The sequence below is a fragment of the Musca domestica genome, unplaced genomic scaffold (assembly GCF_030504385.1).
Source record: "Musca domestica strain aabys unplaced genomic scaffold, Musca_domestica.polishedcontigs.V.1.1 69, whole genome shotgun sequence".
Lineage (NCBI taxonomy): Eukaryota > Metazoa > Arthropoda > Insecta > Diptera > Muscidae > Musca > Musca domestica.
Window position 1 is genome coordinate 2,311,851 of NW_026712380.1, and position 14,985 is coordinate 2,326,835.

General features: G+C 35.4%; 4 protein-coding genes across 4 annotated transcripts; 1 reads left to right on the forward strand and 3 right to left on the reverse strand.

The window, feature by feature from the left end:
• Positions 1–2,739: 2,739 nt before the first annotated feature.
• LOC131805999 (uncharacterized) lies at positions 2,740–3,378 on the reverse strand. Its single transcript, XM_059129844.1, has 2 exons — positions 3,331–3,378; positions 2,740–3,255 (listed from the first exon to the last, which is right to left on the reverse strand). Exons 1-2 carry the CDS (start codon positions 3,362–3,364, stop codon positions 2,795–2,797), a joined length of 495 nt encoding a protein of 164 aa, XP_058985827.1. The 5' UTR covers positions 3,365–3,378; the 3' UTR covers positions 2,740–2,794.
• A 3,595-nt stretch (positions 3,379–6,973) lies between these two features.
• On the reverse strand, positions 6,974–8,518 carry LOC131805977 (imaginal disk growth factor 6-like). Its single transcript, XM_059129795.1, has one exon. It carries the CDS (start codon positions 8,385–8,387, stop codon positions 7,014–7,016), a length of 1,374 nt encoding a protein of 457 aa, XP_058985778.1. The 5' UTR covers positions 8,388–8,518; the 3' UTR covers positions 6,974–7,013.
• Positions 8,519–10,924: 2,406 nt separating this feature from the next.
• On the forward strand, positions 10,925–11,720 carry LOC105262256 (uncharacterized). The gene is made up of 2 exons (XM_059129836.1): positions 10,925–11,077; positions 11,161–11,720. The coding sequence occupies exons 1-2, from the start codon at positions 11,044–11,046 to the stop codon at positions 11,595–11,597; spliced, it is 471 nt and encodes a 156-aa protein (XP_058985819.1). The 5' UTR covers positions 10,925–11,043; the 3' UTR covers positions 11,598–11,720.
• Positions 11,721–13,929: 2,209 nt separating this feature from the next.
• Positions 13,930–14,607, reverse strand: LOC105262259 (uncharacterized). The gene is made up of 2 exons (XM_011296801.3): positions 14,561–14,607; positions 13,930–14,492 (listed from the first exon to the last, which is right to left on the reverse strand). The coding sequence occupies exons 1-2, from the start codon at positions 14,592–14,594 to the stop codon at positions 14,056–14,058; spliced, it is 471 nt and encodes a 156-aa protein (XP_011295103.2). The 5' UTR covers positions 14,595–14,607; the 3' UTR covers positions 13,930–14,055.
• Between the last annotated feature and the right edge of the window lie 378 nt (positions 14,608–14,985).

The following is a 14,985-nucleotide window of genomic DNA, read 5'->3' on the forward strand; positions in this document are numbered from 1 at the left end:
GCAGCAGAAGGTCTTCTCATAGAACACCAAAAGGTCTTCTCATAGAAGACCAAAAAAGTCTTCTAATAGAAAACCAGAAGGTCTCATCAAAAAAGACCAGATGGTCTCCTCATAGAAGACTAGAAGGTCTTCTCATAGAAGTCTTCCATATAAGACCAGAAGGTCTTCTCATAGAAGACCAGAAGGTCTTCTCATAGAAGACCAGAAGGTCTTCTCATAGAAGACCTTCTGGTCTTATATGGAAGACTTCTATGAGAAGACCTTCTAGTCTTCTATGAGGAGACCATCTGGTCTTTTTTGATGAGACCTTCTGGTCTCATCATAGAAATTTGATAGAGATATCCTGTCAAGAATTTACTGGATTCTACGAAATCATTCCTTAAAGAATTAATCTTAGATGGTCCTTCAAAAAGATTATCTATAAAATTCCAAAGACCTGGCCTTTACAAATACACGTTATCTTTCAAAAAATGGTTTCTAAACATGCAAGTAAGTAGGTCAGATAGTCCTTCATAAGATGGTGTCTAAAATCCAAACTAGTAGCACAGATATTAAACACAGAGAAATATCCTTCGTAAGATCTACTTGATTCTTCGAAATCATTCCCTAGATGGTCCCTCAAAAAAAGGTCTAAAGAAATTCAAAGTAGCTCAATGGATTCTTTAATAAATAGTCCTCAAAAATCCACGTTTGTGGCTCAGATGGTCATTCAAAAACATCCTTCCAGGAATCAACGTGGTCGAAAGCTTTCTATAAAAAACCTCTTAGTGGTCCCCATAAAGATAACTCCGAGTTCAAGTATTTTTTACGTTTTTGAGTTCTTGTTATGTATAAAAATTATAAATATAGGTATACTTTTCTTATACGATTTATATAAATTTATTTATTTATTAATTTATTTTTGAAATTATTTGATTTTTTAATTATTTGTATTTTATTAAAATTACTAGCTGAACCCGGTGCGCTTCGCTACCCCTTTTGATTTTATATGCATTCAAAATTTTATTTACGAATATATGTTGGATAAAGAAAAACAAATTTAAAAATTAAAAAAAATATTGCACTAATTTAATGCGTTAATAAACAAAATCATTACAAAAGCAGTAACATGACATGCATACACGAAGGGTTTGTCCTTTGGATTTATTTATTTCATAGCAAATACCAAGCGTGCAGGAAACTGCAATTTTTTTAAGTAGAGTGGCATTTCTATTGCAAGTAGTGAATTCGAGATAGCAACATACTTCGCCGTAATAAGCGTATTTCAAATAAATTGTTGTGTTGTTTTTTAGTGTTAGCCTAAGGCGTTGTGGGTCAATGGTTCTTATTAAAATCATATCCCAATCTGATCCGATTTAAATATAATTAAAAAAAAATTACTTTTACACCAAACTCCGCCACACCTTTCATATTTAATTGAAATTGGTGCGTCAAATATGTGAAATCGGCCGAGAATATATATATGGGAGCTATATCCAAATCTTAACTAATTTCCAATTAATTTATCACATTTATTATTACAACAAAATTCCGCCACACATTCTGAATTTCATTGGAATCGGTCATATATATCGTGTTTGGTGCATAATATGTATGAAATCGGCCGAAATATATATGTTAGCTATATCCAAACCTCAACTGATTTCAATATAATTGTGCAATTTTTGCTGGTGCCAGATTTTGTCTCTCTCGCTTTGGGTGCTTCAAATATGTGAAATCGGCTAAGTATATATATGGAGCTATAATCACATCTGAGCGTATTTGAATATAATTTGTCAAATGTGCATCAAATATGTGAAATCGGCGGATAATATATATGGGAGCTATATCCAAATCTGAACCGATTTTAATATAATTTGACTAATTTATTTTCTAATCAAAATCCCGTTACATATTCCAAAATTCTTGGAAATCGAACATACATATCGTGTATGGTGCATAAAATACTTGAAATCGGTCGAAAATATATATGAGAGCTATATCCAAATCTGAACAGATTTTAATATAATTTGACAAATGTATATTTGTTTTAATTTCCGCTACACATTTCAAATTTCATTGAAATTTGAGATACATAGCGTGTTTGGTGCATCAAATACATGAAATCGGTCGAAAATATATATGGGAGCTATATCCAAATCTGAACCGATTTCAATATAATTTGAAAAATTCATTTTTGCTCCCGATTCCGTTACTTATTTTAAATTTCATTAAATTTGGACATACATATCTTGTTTGGTCCACCAAATACATGAAATCGGCCGAAAATGTATATGGGAGCTATATCCAAATCTGAACCGATTTCAATATAATTTGACAAATTTATTTTCGGATCAAATCCCGTCACATATTCCAAATTTCATTGGAATCGAACATTCATATTGTGTTTGAGGCATCAAATGAATGAAATCGGTCGAAAATATATATGGGAGCTATATCCAAATCTGAACCGATTACAATATAATTTAGCAAACTTATTTTTGTTCCAAATTCCGTTACACATTCCAAATTTGGAGACTGTATCTTTAACCGATCAATAGATATGTGCATATAAAATCTAAATTTTTGGGAGGTACCTCCGATTCTGATGCTATATCTCCAGTTCCAAGTGGAATTCAAAAATGTATATAGCCTATGTTACTTTCAGGCGATGTTGCAGTATATATGGAAATTTTCAGAAAAATCTATTCAGCAGTTTTCGAGTCCATAAATTACAAACAAACAAACAAACAAACAAACAAACAAACGTACAAACATTTTCCTCTTTTATAGATATAGATTTTCCTCCCTTGCCTTAACAGTCCGGATGCATCATACCCCAGCCAACAAAGGAGCCAATCAACAACTTTTTGGCTACAGTAAATAGTCGCGATCGAATAGCTTTGCCATGGCATGCCTCTTGATCACGATAGGTTGCCACGACAATTTTCAAATTTTCCATCAAACATTCCGAGGCCGTGTCAGTGTCAGTTATATCACAAGTCTCAAGAGTCACCTTCTTTTTACACTCTTCTGCAACGACGGCGTTATTATTCGTTATCACCATTTTAAAATCTTCAACCAAGGCAATTAGATTCCACAGTTTCAATTTCATAATGACATGATGATTGCTATCGAACCAGCATTTACGTTTAACTTCAAATTTCCCGATTAAATCCATCATCGCCTCGCCAGAACATCCTTTGCATTGTGTGGGTGCTGCGGCATCGTCGGCTGAGATGGGGGAGGCAGTGAGGGCAATTATGACCAAGAAGGCTGAGAACATGTGAAGAAGATGATTTTCTTATTAAAGTTCAATTAAATGTTAATATTTTAATATTGGTGGCCTACCTGCTAAACCAGGACACACTCTGTTGTGAAACATTTTTCTGAACTGCGTAAAAAATTATAACTTACAATGTTTTTAAAAAATAAAATTCGAGGGAATTTAAATTAATTTATTTTCTATTTTTTTTTTGTTAAATTGCTTTGATAGAAAAAATAAATAAAATTTTATTGTTAATTTCTTTGGACTTTTCAAAAGCAAAATAATAGAGAATTTTATGTTTATTCAGATGATTGTGTTGTTAGAACATGTGGTATTGTATCCAGTTTGAAAAGAAAATAAATATGTACTATATGTACATACATACATATTTATTTATTTATTTTTAACTTAATACAATGCCTCAAAATTGGGGACATTTTTCTTCTAATTAACACTTTTTTAGCGAAATTAATTAAGAGAAGACCTCAGGTTGGTCCTAGACCCACCATGTAGTATATCGATCTTCTTATACATAGCACAGATTTGTTCGAGTTCACTCGGGAGCGAATATTGCTTGAAGAGTGGGAGTATTTTACGGAGTATACTCTTCAGTCTTTTGATTTGTGTGACAGCGCTCACGAGTGAGTCCTGTTTGAAAACTAGAGAGGGGGCAGAAGAATCGCAGAAAACAGAGCAAGACTTTTCTCTAAGAGTGAAAAATATAGTGTGCAAAATCATACCGGTTTTAATGTCGATGTGTACTGTAAAAGAAAAGGGTAAAAGGGAGGAGGGGTTGGGAGGGAAGAGACGGATGAGGAGGGTAGAGGTTGATGAGAGTGGAAAAACGGGGTGTGATTGTGAACAGAAAAAATACACACACACACACAGAGAAATAAAACAATAGAATGTAAAAACTAAAAGAGTGCTCGCAAGAGAAGAATCTGCTTGATTTTGAACGAACTTTGCCCCTGCTCAATAACAAAGAAAAAGAAAACAAACACAACAAACAAAGAAAACATACTCTCTCCTACTCGAGCGATATCGAATAATTGAATTTGCACGGCAACCAAAGAATCTGCTCGATTTCGAACGAGTTTTGCTTACGCTCTAAACCGAACATAACATGCTCTCTTCTTTTCGAGCGACATCGAGAAATTAAATTTAATTGTTTGCTCCCAGAGTCCTCTATCTCTCTCTCTCGAATTCGAGTGATTTTAACTCTTTGTATGAATTCTAGCGAGTTTTTCATAGGTCTATTCCTATCTCAACGAGCTGAGTCGATCCAGTTATGGGGTGTATGTCGGTCCCGACGGAAGTCCGTCTGTTCGTCTGTCTATGTTAATTTGTAAACACTCTTCATGGAAGCCTATTTTTTTTCGGATATGTTCGCAAAAATATAATATATGAAAATGAACGTTACAAGTTCAAATGGTGATTTGGGAATATTTTTTAAAAATCCACATGGTCTTCAAAAGTTTATTTTTAGGTTCAGATAGTTCTTAAAAACATTATTGGATAAGTTCACAATAGTAGCTCAGAGTGTCCTTTAAAAATCTGAACAAAAAAATAGATCTTGAAAAAATTTTCAGAAAATGGTCTTTAAAAATCTACCAGATGGTCCTTCAAAAATGGTCTATAAAAATCCAAACGCCACGTTAGTAGCTCAGATGATCCTTAAAAAATGGTACTCTCAAATTTACGTTATTAGCTCAGATGGCCCTTCAAAAAATTGTGTTTCAATTTCACGTTAGTCGCACAGAATAAGGTGATTCAAAAATATCCCTTGAAGAATGTAAATGGCCGTTCTGAAGCATTCCTTAAAAAATGATGTTAGATGGTCCTTCTTTTAAAATCTATGTCTTTTAAAATCTATTTTAGTAGCTCAGATGGTCCTTCAAAAAACGATCTCTAAAAATCCACTTTAGATGGTCATTCAAAAAAATCCTTTGAAAAACCTAATTGATCCTTTGAAAACATTCCTTTAAAACCCATCTAAGTCCTCCAAAAATGAACCATAAAATCCAAAGACCACTTCAGTAACTCAGTTGATCCTTCAAAAAGTTGTCCCTACAAATCCCCGTTAGTAGCTCAGATGGTATCTAAAAGTCTACGTTAGTGGCTCTGGTGATCTTTCAAAAATAGTAGTAAGCTACGTTGTCCTTCGAAAGCATTCTTTAAAAAATCAACTAAGATGGTCCTTCCAAAAATGGTCCATAAAAATCCAAAATCCACATTAGTATCACAGATGCTCGTTCAAAAATGGTCTATAAAAATCCAAAGGCCACGTTAGTAGCTCAGATGATCCTTAAAAAATGGTATTCTCAAATCCACGTTATTAGCTCAGATGGCCCTTCAAAATTGTGTTTCAAATTCACGTTAGTCGCACAGAATAAGGTGATTCAAAAATATCCCTTGAAGAATGCAAATGACTTTTCTGAAGCATTCCTTAAAAAATGATGTTAGATGGTCCTTCAAAAAACATCTATGAAAATCCGAAGGCCACGTTAGTAGCCCAGTTGATCATTCGAAAAATTGTCTTAAAAATCCATGTTAACAGCTGAGATGGTACTTCTAAAACGATCTCTAAAAATCTACTTTAGATGATCACTCAAAAATATCCTTTGAAGAAACTACTTGATCCTTTAAAAAACATTCCTTAAAAAATCATTTTAGATGGTCCTTCCAAAAGTAGTCCATAAATATCCAAAATCCACATTAGTATCACAGATGGTCCTTCAAAAATGTGTCTAAAAATCCACTTCAGTAGCTCAGATGGTCCTACAAAAAAGGTCTCTAAAAATCCACGTTAGCAGCACAGATGGTTATTGAAAAATATCCTTCGAAGAATCTAATTGGTCCTAGGAAAGCATCCTTTAAAAAAATCGTCTTAGATGGTTCTGATTCATAAAAATCCAAAGGCCACGTTAGTAGCTCATATGGCCATTCAAAAAAATGTATATACAAAGTCCTTCAAAAAATGGTATTTAAAAATCCATGTTAGTAAACCAGATGATCCTTAAAAATTTGTCTATAAAGATCCCAAGGACAAGTTAGAAGCTTACTTAAAAAGTGATCCTTTCAAATCCACGTTAGTACCTCAGTTGGTCCCTCAAAAATTGTATTTAACATCCGTCAAAATTGGATTCAAAAAATCCACGTTGGTAGTACAGGTGGTCATTCAAAAATATCCTTGGAAAAATCCACTTGGTCCTTCCTTTAAAAAAATCATCTTAGATGGTTCTATAAAATGGTCTTGAACAATCCTCACTTGATGTTTCCAAAAAGGTCCTTACAAATCTAAAATAGATGGTGATTCAAGAATGTCCTTCGAACAAATAAATTTCGAATTGTAGCATCGAAAGCATTCTTTAAAAAATTGTCTTAGATCGTCCTTTGAAAATTTCCATAAAAATTCCACTTTAGTAGCTGAGATGGTCCTCCCAAAATATTCCTTATAAATCTACTGAATCCCACATAAGTAGCTTAGAAGGTCCTCAAAATGAAATCAAGTCATTAGCCCAAATGGTCCTTCAAAGCGATTCTTAATCAATCCTCATAGGGCCTTTAAATAATACTTTCAAATTATTTAATTTTAATTACTTTGACCAATATTGTCATATTTTTTTTCAAAGAAGTTTTCTGACTACCCTGGTAAAAACAACTCATATAAGGGACATCCAAGCCCCGCCCCCTCACCCTTTAGAAAAATCGACTCTCAAATTGTTATCTGATCTCGCTTTTATTAATATTTTTTCTATTTTACATTTTAGTGCAGTAAACGATATTTAATGGCTCTCAATATGGGATATTTTTCACCCATGCAAAGGCCACGAAAATCGTCGAACTCCAAATCGAATAGGGCAACACCACCCAAATTCAAATTCTTCGAGTAAGCTGCCTTTGCTGCGGCCGTCTCGGGGTCTTCATATGAAATCCAAAGGCCATCGAAATTCTTTTTCTTATTAGCAGCGCGATAAGCATAAAGTCCACTTTTTCTAGCAGGATCAGCTATTACTTTTGTCAATGGAGCATTGGGTCCCTCCTTAATATACCTGTTATTTGCATTCGGCAACATTCCGCACACTTCCTGCCAACTGTATAATCCTTGGATTTGAGTATTTTCCCCCTTGGCAGCTTCATTTTCCACCTTGGTAATTGGTGGTATACCCGATTTACCAGAGTCCGCAGACATCTTCCATGGGCGACCATAAGTGCTAATTCCCAAATTAATTTTCGAGCTGGGGAAACCTTTGCTTAACCAAGTTTGGACCACAAAATCAATGCTGAATTCTGGCTTACGACCACTCATGGGGTAGAGGGGTGCCGTTATATCCGCCTCCTTGGGATTACGTTCAGGGGTATAAAAATCAAAGGCAGCCAAGTTAATGAAATCCACATAACTATCCAGCAGACCAATGTCGAAGAATTTCGTTGAATTAACATTCGGTAACACCGTGACCGACAAAGAATAATTATCCGTACGTAATTCAGTTTTCAATTCACGTATAAGGGAACTAAATTGTTCCTTGTGCTTCTCGGAATTTGGATCGACATCAAAACTACCGGAAAATGCCTTCTTTATGCGCTTCAAAATGCTACCAAAGATACCATGAACCTTTTTGGGTTTATTTTTTGGGAATTGGAAAGCCACATCGACACCATCGAAACCATAACTCTTGAGAGTGGCATAGATGCTTCGAATGAAACGTTGACGCCCTATTGCCGATTCCAGTAGTTCCAAATATTTATTCGGTACTTCCTTACCACCAATGCTGGCATCTACATCGCGATCACCACCCACACTCAGCATTACCTTAACATGGGGATATTTTCGTTTGAGGCGGTTAACTTTGCGATAGAGACCTTTACCCAAGTCTAAATCTAAATTCTCATTCAGACTCTTGGCCTTAAAGGTATCCCGTTCGATGCCAGCAAAACCATAGATAATGTGGGTACAAAATTGGAAAGCCGGCTCCAACTCGTCGATAAACATTTTGGCGAGAGTTTCCTTGACCGAACTGGCCGAATCATAGTAGCAGACCAAACGTTTTTCGGTCGGTGGTATTGATATCGATGATCGGTACTGGGCCCATGTACACGAGCACATGGATATCAGGATGAAAATTATTGAAATTTGCATCTTGATGAATGCGTTGTGTTGCACTTGTTTCCGTCTTAGAAAAATAAAATGATGCGAATTGAAAGATGTTCCGACACGTAGTCGTTTAGAATTTCTGGAAAACACTGAAACTCCAGACGTTGTTTGCTATTTTAGCAGATGTTTATTAGAATATTTATAATATATTTTGAAACGGATTATTTGGGTGGTGTTAGACTGTGTTGTACCTTACTGATGATTTCTGATTGTGGCGCCCAATTAGACAAATTGAATATTTTTCTTAAACGATTTTTTTTTGCAAATATGCACTTTGGGCTATTAGTGAAGATAAAAAACTTCAAAACGTGGACAGGTCGGTGCATCCCATTGGCCGTATTTTGAAGTTTCCAGTATTATTTTTATAGAAGCTCTGGTGGATGAACTTTGTGTTCTTTTTTATAGAGAGCTACAAATCTCCTATATTTTAATAATATCCCTCAAGAACCTGTAATAAATAAATACTCACTGTGAAGTCTTACATATTTTTATTGGAGACCGCAGAATTACACCCATAATAGTAGGACTTCTTTGCAAGATCTACAATTTGTTTTTGTAAAAATAAAAATTGAACAGTGTTGGCATATTTGTTGGGATACCGTAGTTATTTTATTTTAACTAATTTTATTTTAACAGCTGAGGGTCTTTTCTGAGAACAGCTAAAGGTCTTCTCTCAGAAGAACTGAGGGTATTCCTTCAGACGATCTGAAGGTGTCCACTCAGAAGATCTTCACTTAACAGAACTTCTCTCAGAAGTGTAGAAAGTCTTGAGAGAGAGCTGAGGGTCTTCTTTCAAAAGATCTGAAGGCCTTCTCTTAAAAGAGTCTTTTAAAGAAGAGCAGAAGGTCTTCTCATAGAAGAGTTAAGGCTTTCACATAGAAGAGCAGAAGATCTTCTCATAGAAGAGCAGAAGATCTTCTCATAGAGAACCAAGAGGTCTTTTCATAGAAGAGCAGAAGGTCTTCTCATAGAGAACCAGGAGGTCTTTTCACAGAAGAGAAGAACAACTTCTTTTCACAGAAGAGAAGAACATCTTCTCTTCGTAGACGACAAGAAGGTATTCCAGGAGGTCTTCTCATAGAACATCAGAGGGTCTTCCCATCAAAAACCAGATTGTATTTCCACAGAAGACCGGAAGGTCTTTCCGTAGTAGGTCATCCTATAGATGATAAGAAGGTACTCCGATAGAAGATCAGGAGGTTTACCTATAGGAAGATCAGGCAAAAAGTTCTTCTCGTAGAAAACCAGGAAGGTTTCCTCCTAGAAGAGTAGGAAGATCTTCAAATAGAAGACCATAAGGTCATTTCCCAAAGAAGACCACTAGGTATTTTCTCAAAGAAGACCAAAATCTCATCCCTAGGAGACCAGAAGCTAATTCCCAAAGGAGACCAGAACATCTTCTCAAGTCTTCTCAAATAGGATCAGAAGTATTTTTTAAAACGTCTTCTCATAGAAGGCCAGAAGGTCTTCTCATAAAAGACCACAAAGTCTTTCCATATAAGGCCAGGAAAGTATTCTCGTAGAAGACCAAGAATGCTCTTTCATAGGAGGCCAAAAGGTCTTCGCATAGAATTCCACAAGTTATTCTAATAGAAGTTCACCAGTTCTTCTCAAAGAAGGTCAGAAGTGTATCTCATAGAAGACCAGAAGCTTAGAAAAGCAGAAGACCTTCTCATAGCAGACAAGAAATTCTTCTCAAAGAAGACAAGAAGTTCTTAAATAAAACCAGAAAAAATCCCCATAGAAGACAATAAGGTAATTGAATGAAAGACCAGGAAGGTCTTCTTAGATAACCTTCCTCGCATTCTTTGGCCTTCTCCGAGGAAGACCTTCCTTCTACGAGAAGATCTGAATATCTTGTGGAAAACCTTCCTCGCATTCTTTGAGAAGACTTTCGAGTCGAAAGGTCTTCCTCGGAGAAGGCCAAAAAATGCAAGGAAGGTTTTCCACAAGATCTTCAGATCTTCTCGTAGGAGAATGGAAGGTCTTCCTCGAAGAAGGCCACAAGGTCTTCTCAGAAAAGCCCACAAGGTCTCCTCAGAGAAGACCATAAAGTCTTCTCATCGAAGGCCAGGAATATCTTTTCATAGCAGGTCAGGAATGTTTTCTTGTTCCTCAGTTTCGATGTCTTTCATTTCTATGGTTTAGAAATTTCATCAAAATTGTTCACTCGAAGAATTTACACCCACCACTCGATATAGGGTATTATTAAAAAAATTATCTTCAAAGAACTTTTTATTAGAAACACAAAGTCACAAATATGTTTATTTTTGCAAAAATATACATGTGCACATGTCGGATTCGAATTTTCAACAAAAGCGGGAATTTCCATATGTTATGAGTGTAAAAAAACAAAAGAAAAACGTTAGAATAATATTGACTTTATTATTCAGTTCCAGGTGGAAATAAGATATTGACTTAAACTGGATTAATTCAATAACAAAAAAATATCATGTTTGACATCGACCTAATTTTGTAAACTACAAAATTTAAAATTGTTAAACAATTAAAGAATACCCTAATTTGAAGTTCAAGGTTTATTAAATTTTGAAAATTCAAGAATTTCCACGATTTTGGACTATAAAATCGAAGAAAGTTATTGGTTTTTATTCAGAACAATTTCTGAAAAGAATTCAACAAAATGTTTGGCAATAAAGCACTTTTTGTGATTGGAGGTAATTTCAATACAAATTTAATTCAAAATAGCTAAAACATGGAAAATAATCCTTAAACTCCTTCTGTTCCTTGATTTACACAGCTTTGTTGGCAATCAGCTGCGGCCTGGCCGCCTCAGCTGCCGTTTGCAAAGGATGCAGCGGCAAACAATTGGCCAAAAGTCTCGATGCCCTCGATGGCAGACGAAAATGTTGGCTTAGCATGGACAATCACGTTCTGCTCAGCTTTAAGTTGGCGGTGCTGAATGGCGTTGCTGGTGTCCTAGAGGATCTCTACAAAAAATCCAATGAATTATCGCGATCCGAATGCAAAACGGATGTCATTCCCGATTGTGCTCCCTCGGGGGATACTGATGACGACATTGAATGCGTTATTGACCACATGAAAAAGATGGCCAATGCTTATGTGGAATTGGAAGAATGCAATGGCGAACTGCTGGATCCTGAAGATTTGAATATGATGTTCAGAGTAATGGCTGGGTCAACTGCTGGTTGGCGTGTTGTTCATCCAACTTGTTAATTTTGAGTTTTGGTGATTTTTGTAAAATTGAATATGAATTGATTTTTTTTTTGAAAATTAAATTCTGAAATATTTAAACACAAAACTTAAAGAATAAAAAAAAGCATTTGAATAAAAATTTGATTAATCTGTAGTTATTCAAAATAGTCATTTAATATTTTAAAATTGTGTTATGTACACCTAACTTATTATCATCATTTTTTTTAAATAATAGTTTTCAATAAAAATTAAAAAAAAATAATAAATAAGTTTTTTAAAATTCTCGAAGAATTAATGAAATAATGACTTACAGCGAAATTCTTCAAAATTCTTGGGACTTGCCATTGGAAAATAGTATCTGTGCTTTTCTATACCCTCAGTCTAACGTGCCGAATACAGAAATATATTTCCGAAGATTTAAAGTCAATCTAGTGCATAAGACTACCCAGGAATCGAGTATTGAGTCCAGCTGAAACAAATCCTGATAAGAAGCGCCAAACTAAAGCTGCAGAAATTTAAAAAAGGTTCCAACTAGAAGGTCAGAAGGTTTTCTGATAACAGGTCAGAAGGTCTTCTCATAGAAGGCCAGAGGGTCTTCTGACAGACGGCCAGAGAGTCTTCTCACAGACGGCCAGAGGGTATTCTCACAGAAGGCCAGAAGGTGTTCTCGTAGAAGGCCAGAAGGTGTTCTCGTAGAAGGCCAGATGGTCTTCTCATAGGAGGCCAGAAGGTCTTCTCATAGGAGGCCAGAAGGTCTTCTCATAGAAGACCAGAAGGTCTTCTCATAGAAGGCCAGAAGGTCTTCTCATAGAAGGCCAGAAGGTCTTCTCATAGAAGGCCAGAAGTTCTTCTCATAGAAGGCCAGAAGGTCTTCTCATAGGAGGCCAGAAGGTCTTCTCATAGAAGGCCAGAAGGTCTTCTCATAGGAGGCCAGAAGGTCTTCTCAAAGAAGTCCAGGAGGTCTTCTCAAAGAAGGCCAGGAGGTCTTCTCATAGAAGGCCATTAAGGTCTTCTCATAGAAGAACAGAAGGTCTACACACAGAAGGTCTCCTCATAGAAGGCCAGAAGGTACCCTCATAGAAGGCCAGAAAGTCTTCTCATAGAAGCCCAGAAGGTATTTTCATAGAAAGCCAGAGGGTCTTCTCATAAGAGGCCAGAAGGTATTCTCATAGAGAATTTAGCCAAATTTTAGTACTTTTCGAAAAATCATAATGCGCGTTTACAACACCATAGCTCTATATCAAATTTCGGGATTCCAGTTCTATACATTCACTCAATACCCAGTTTTGTAGCATTTATTACTTTTCGTCTAATTTTAGTACTCATTTTCAAAACTGTTTCATATGTCAATCCTAGAATCAATTATCAAATTTAGTTCCATTAAGTACAATTTTAGAACGCATATCCAAAACCAGGCCCACATCTCAACCACATACACCACATTACATTAGTACCATTTAGTTCTTTTCGCACACAAATGGGACGTATCTCCAAACCATGGCAAATACAGGTAGCATCAGTAAACTTATATCAAATTTCAGAATTTTATCTTTATACCTTCACCCAATAGTACTATTCGTACAATCATAGTACACATTTCCGAAATCACCTTCATATGTCCAGGCTAAACATGAAGAGGGACCCTATTACTAAATTTCAGATTTCAAGCACTATCTGTTCACCCAATGTCAAATACAGCACTAATTAGCACTTCTCGTACAATATTTCATATTTAAATTTCAGATCCCAGTAGAGACCTCAATATCAATTTTTAAGATTTAATCTCAACTCCTTTACCCAACATCCAAATTTAGTCGCATTTAGTAATTTTCGTACAAATGTAAGACACATTTCCGTAATACCGCCATATCTTAAACACAGGTACCATTAGACAACTAAATATCAAATTTCATAATTTTATCCTCATCACTTTACCCAGTTTTAAATATAGTTCCATTCAACACTTTTCGTACAGTTATAGTACACGTTTGTAAAACCACCTCCATATGTCCTGGCTACACATGAGGAGCGATCCTTATACTAAATTTCAGGTTTCAAGGACTATCTGTTAACCCAATATCAAAATTACCGCTTTATCACAAACCAATCACCAGGGATCCAAATACAAAATTTTAAAATTCCAGCTTCAAACGTTCACCCGAAACCAAATTGTTTCAAGTTCAGTGACATTTTGTACAGTTCGCACACTTAGTGTTCAAATCCAAAACCACATACAACAATCCAACCTTGATTCTTATACAAAATTTTTTAATCTATACATTCACAAAATACCAACTGGTACCATTTCAGATTATATAATAAATAATTAATTAATTTTCTTTTTTATCCCCGATTCAATTTGATTCAAAATGATTGATATTTTACATACATTTAATTTTTCATTTTCTTCATTTCACGAATAAAACTCGTGATTGTACACACAAAATTACAATACAGTCTTACTGACCATCAAATCAAATTAACACTGAGGATGGACAACACGCCATCCGACGGCAGATCCAGTCATTACCTTAAACATCAAATTCAAATCTTTACGATCCAACAGTTCACCATTACATTCCTCAAGTTGAACATAGGCATTGGCCATTGCCTTCATGCGATTGGTAATGCATTCAATATCGGCATCTTTATCAGCCGTAGCCTCGCACTCAGCAATGGGTTCGGTTTTACATTCGGCTCGAGACAAATCATTGGATTTTGTGTAGAGGTCTTCAAGGACACCAGCAACACCCTTCAGAACAGCCAATTTAAAGTTGAGCAAAACATGATTATCCATGCTTAACCAACATTTGCGTTTGCTGTCTAGAGTTTCCAATTGTTTCACCAACAGTTTGCCTTTGCAGCCCTTACATAAACCGGCAGAGGATGACAGGCCAATGCTGATGGCCAAGAGGACTGTGAATAGGGAGAGAAAAGAAAGGTGTAAGCTGGATTTTTGTAGTTAGTAAATAATTTTAATTTACCTCCAATTAGAAAAATGGTTTTATTGTTGAACATTTTGTTAATATCTGCTACGAATGTGTTATGAATAAAAATTCGGAAGTTTCTTTGAATTTATAGTCAATCCAAGATTTAGAGGCGTAAAACTTTCTTTACTTTTCTAAGCATGTTTGAAGTGTTGTACAAGTTCAAGTGCTAAATTAAAACAAACATTCTGTGTTTGTTAATTTTTTTGTTTACTGCAATAGTAATTTCTATTGTTTCGTATTAAAGATGTAGGAAGTTCTGTTTTAGAATATAATAAACTTTATGTACAAAATACACGTATGTAAATATTGCTATTGTTGATAGCTCCGCCTAATTATTGTTGGAGGTTTTTTTTTGGGTTATTCAAGATATTATATAGTTTCAGTTGCTCCAACGTATGGACTCATTGTTTGCTTTTGAT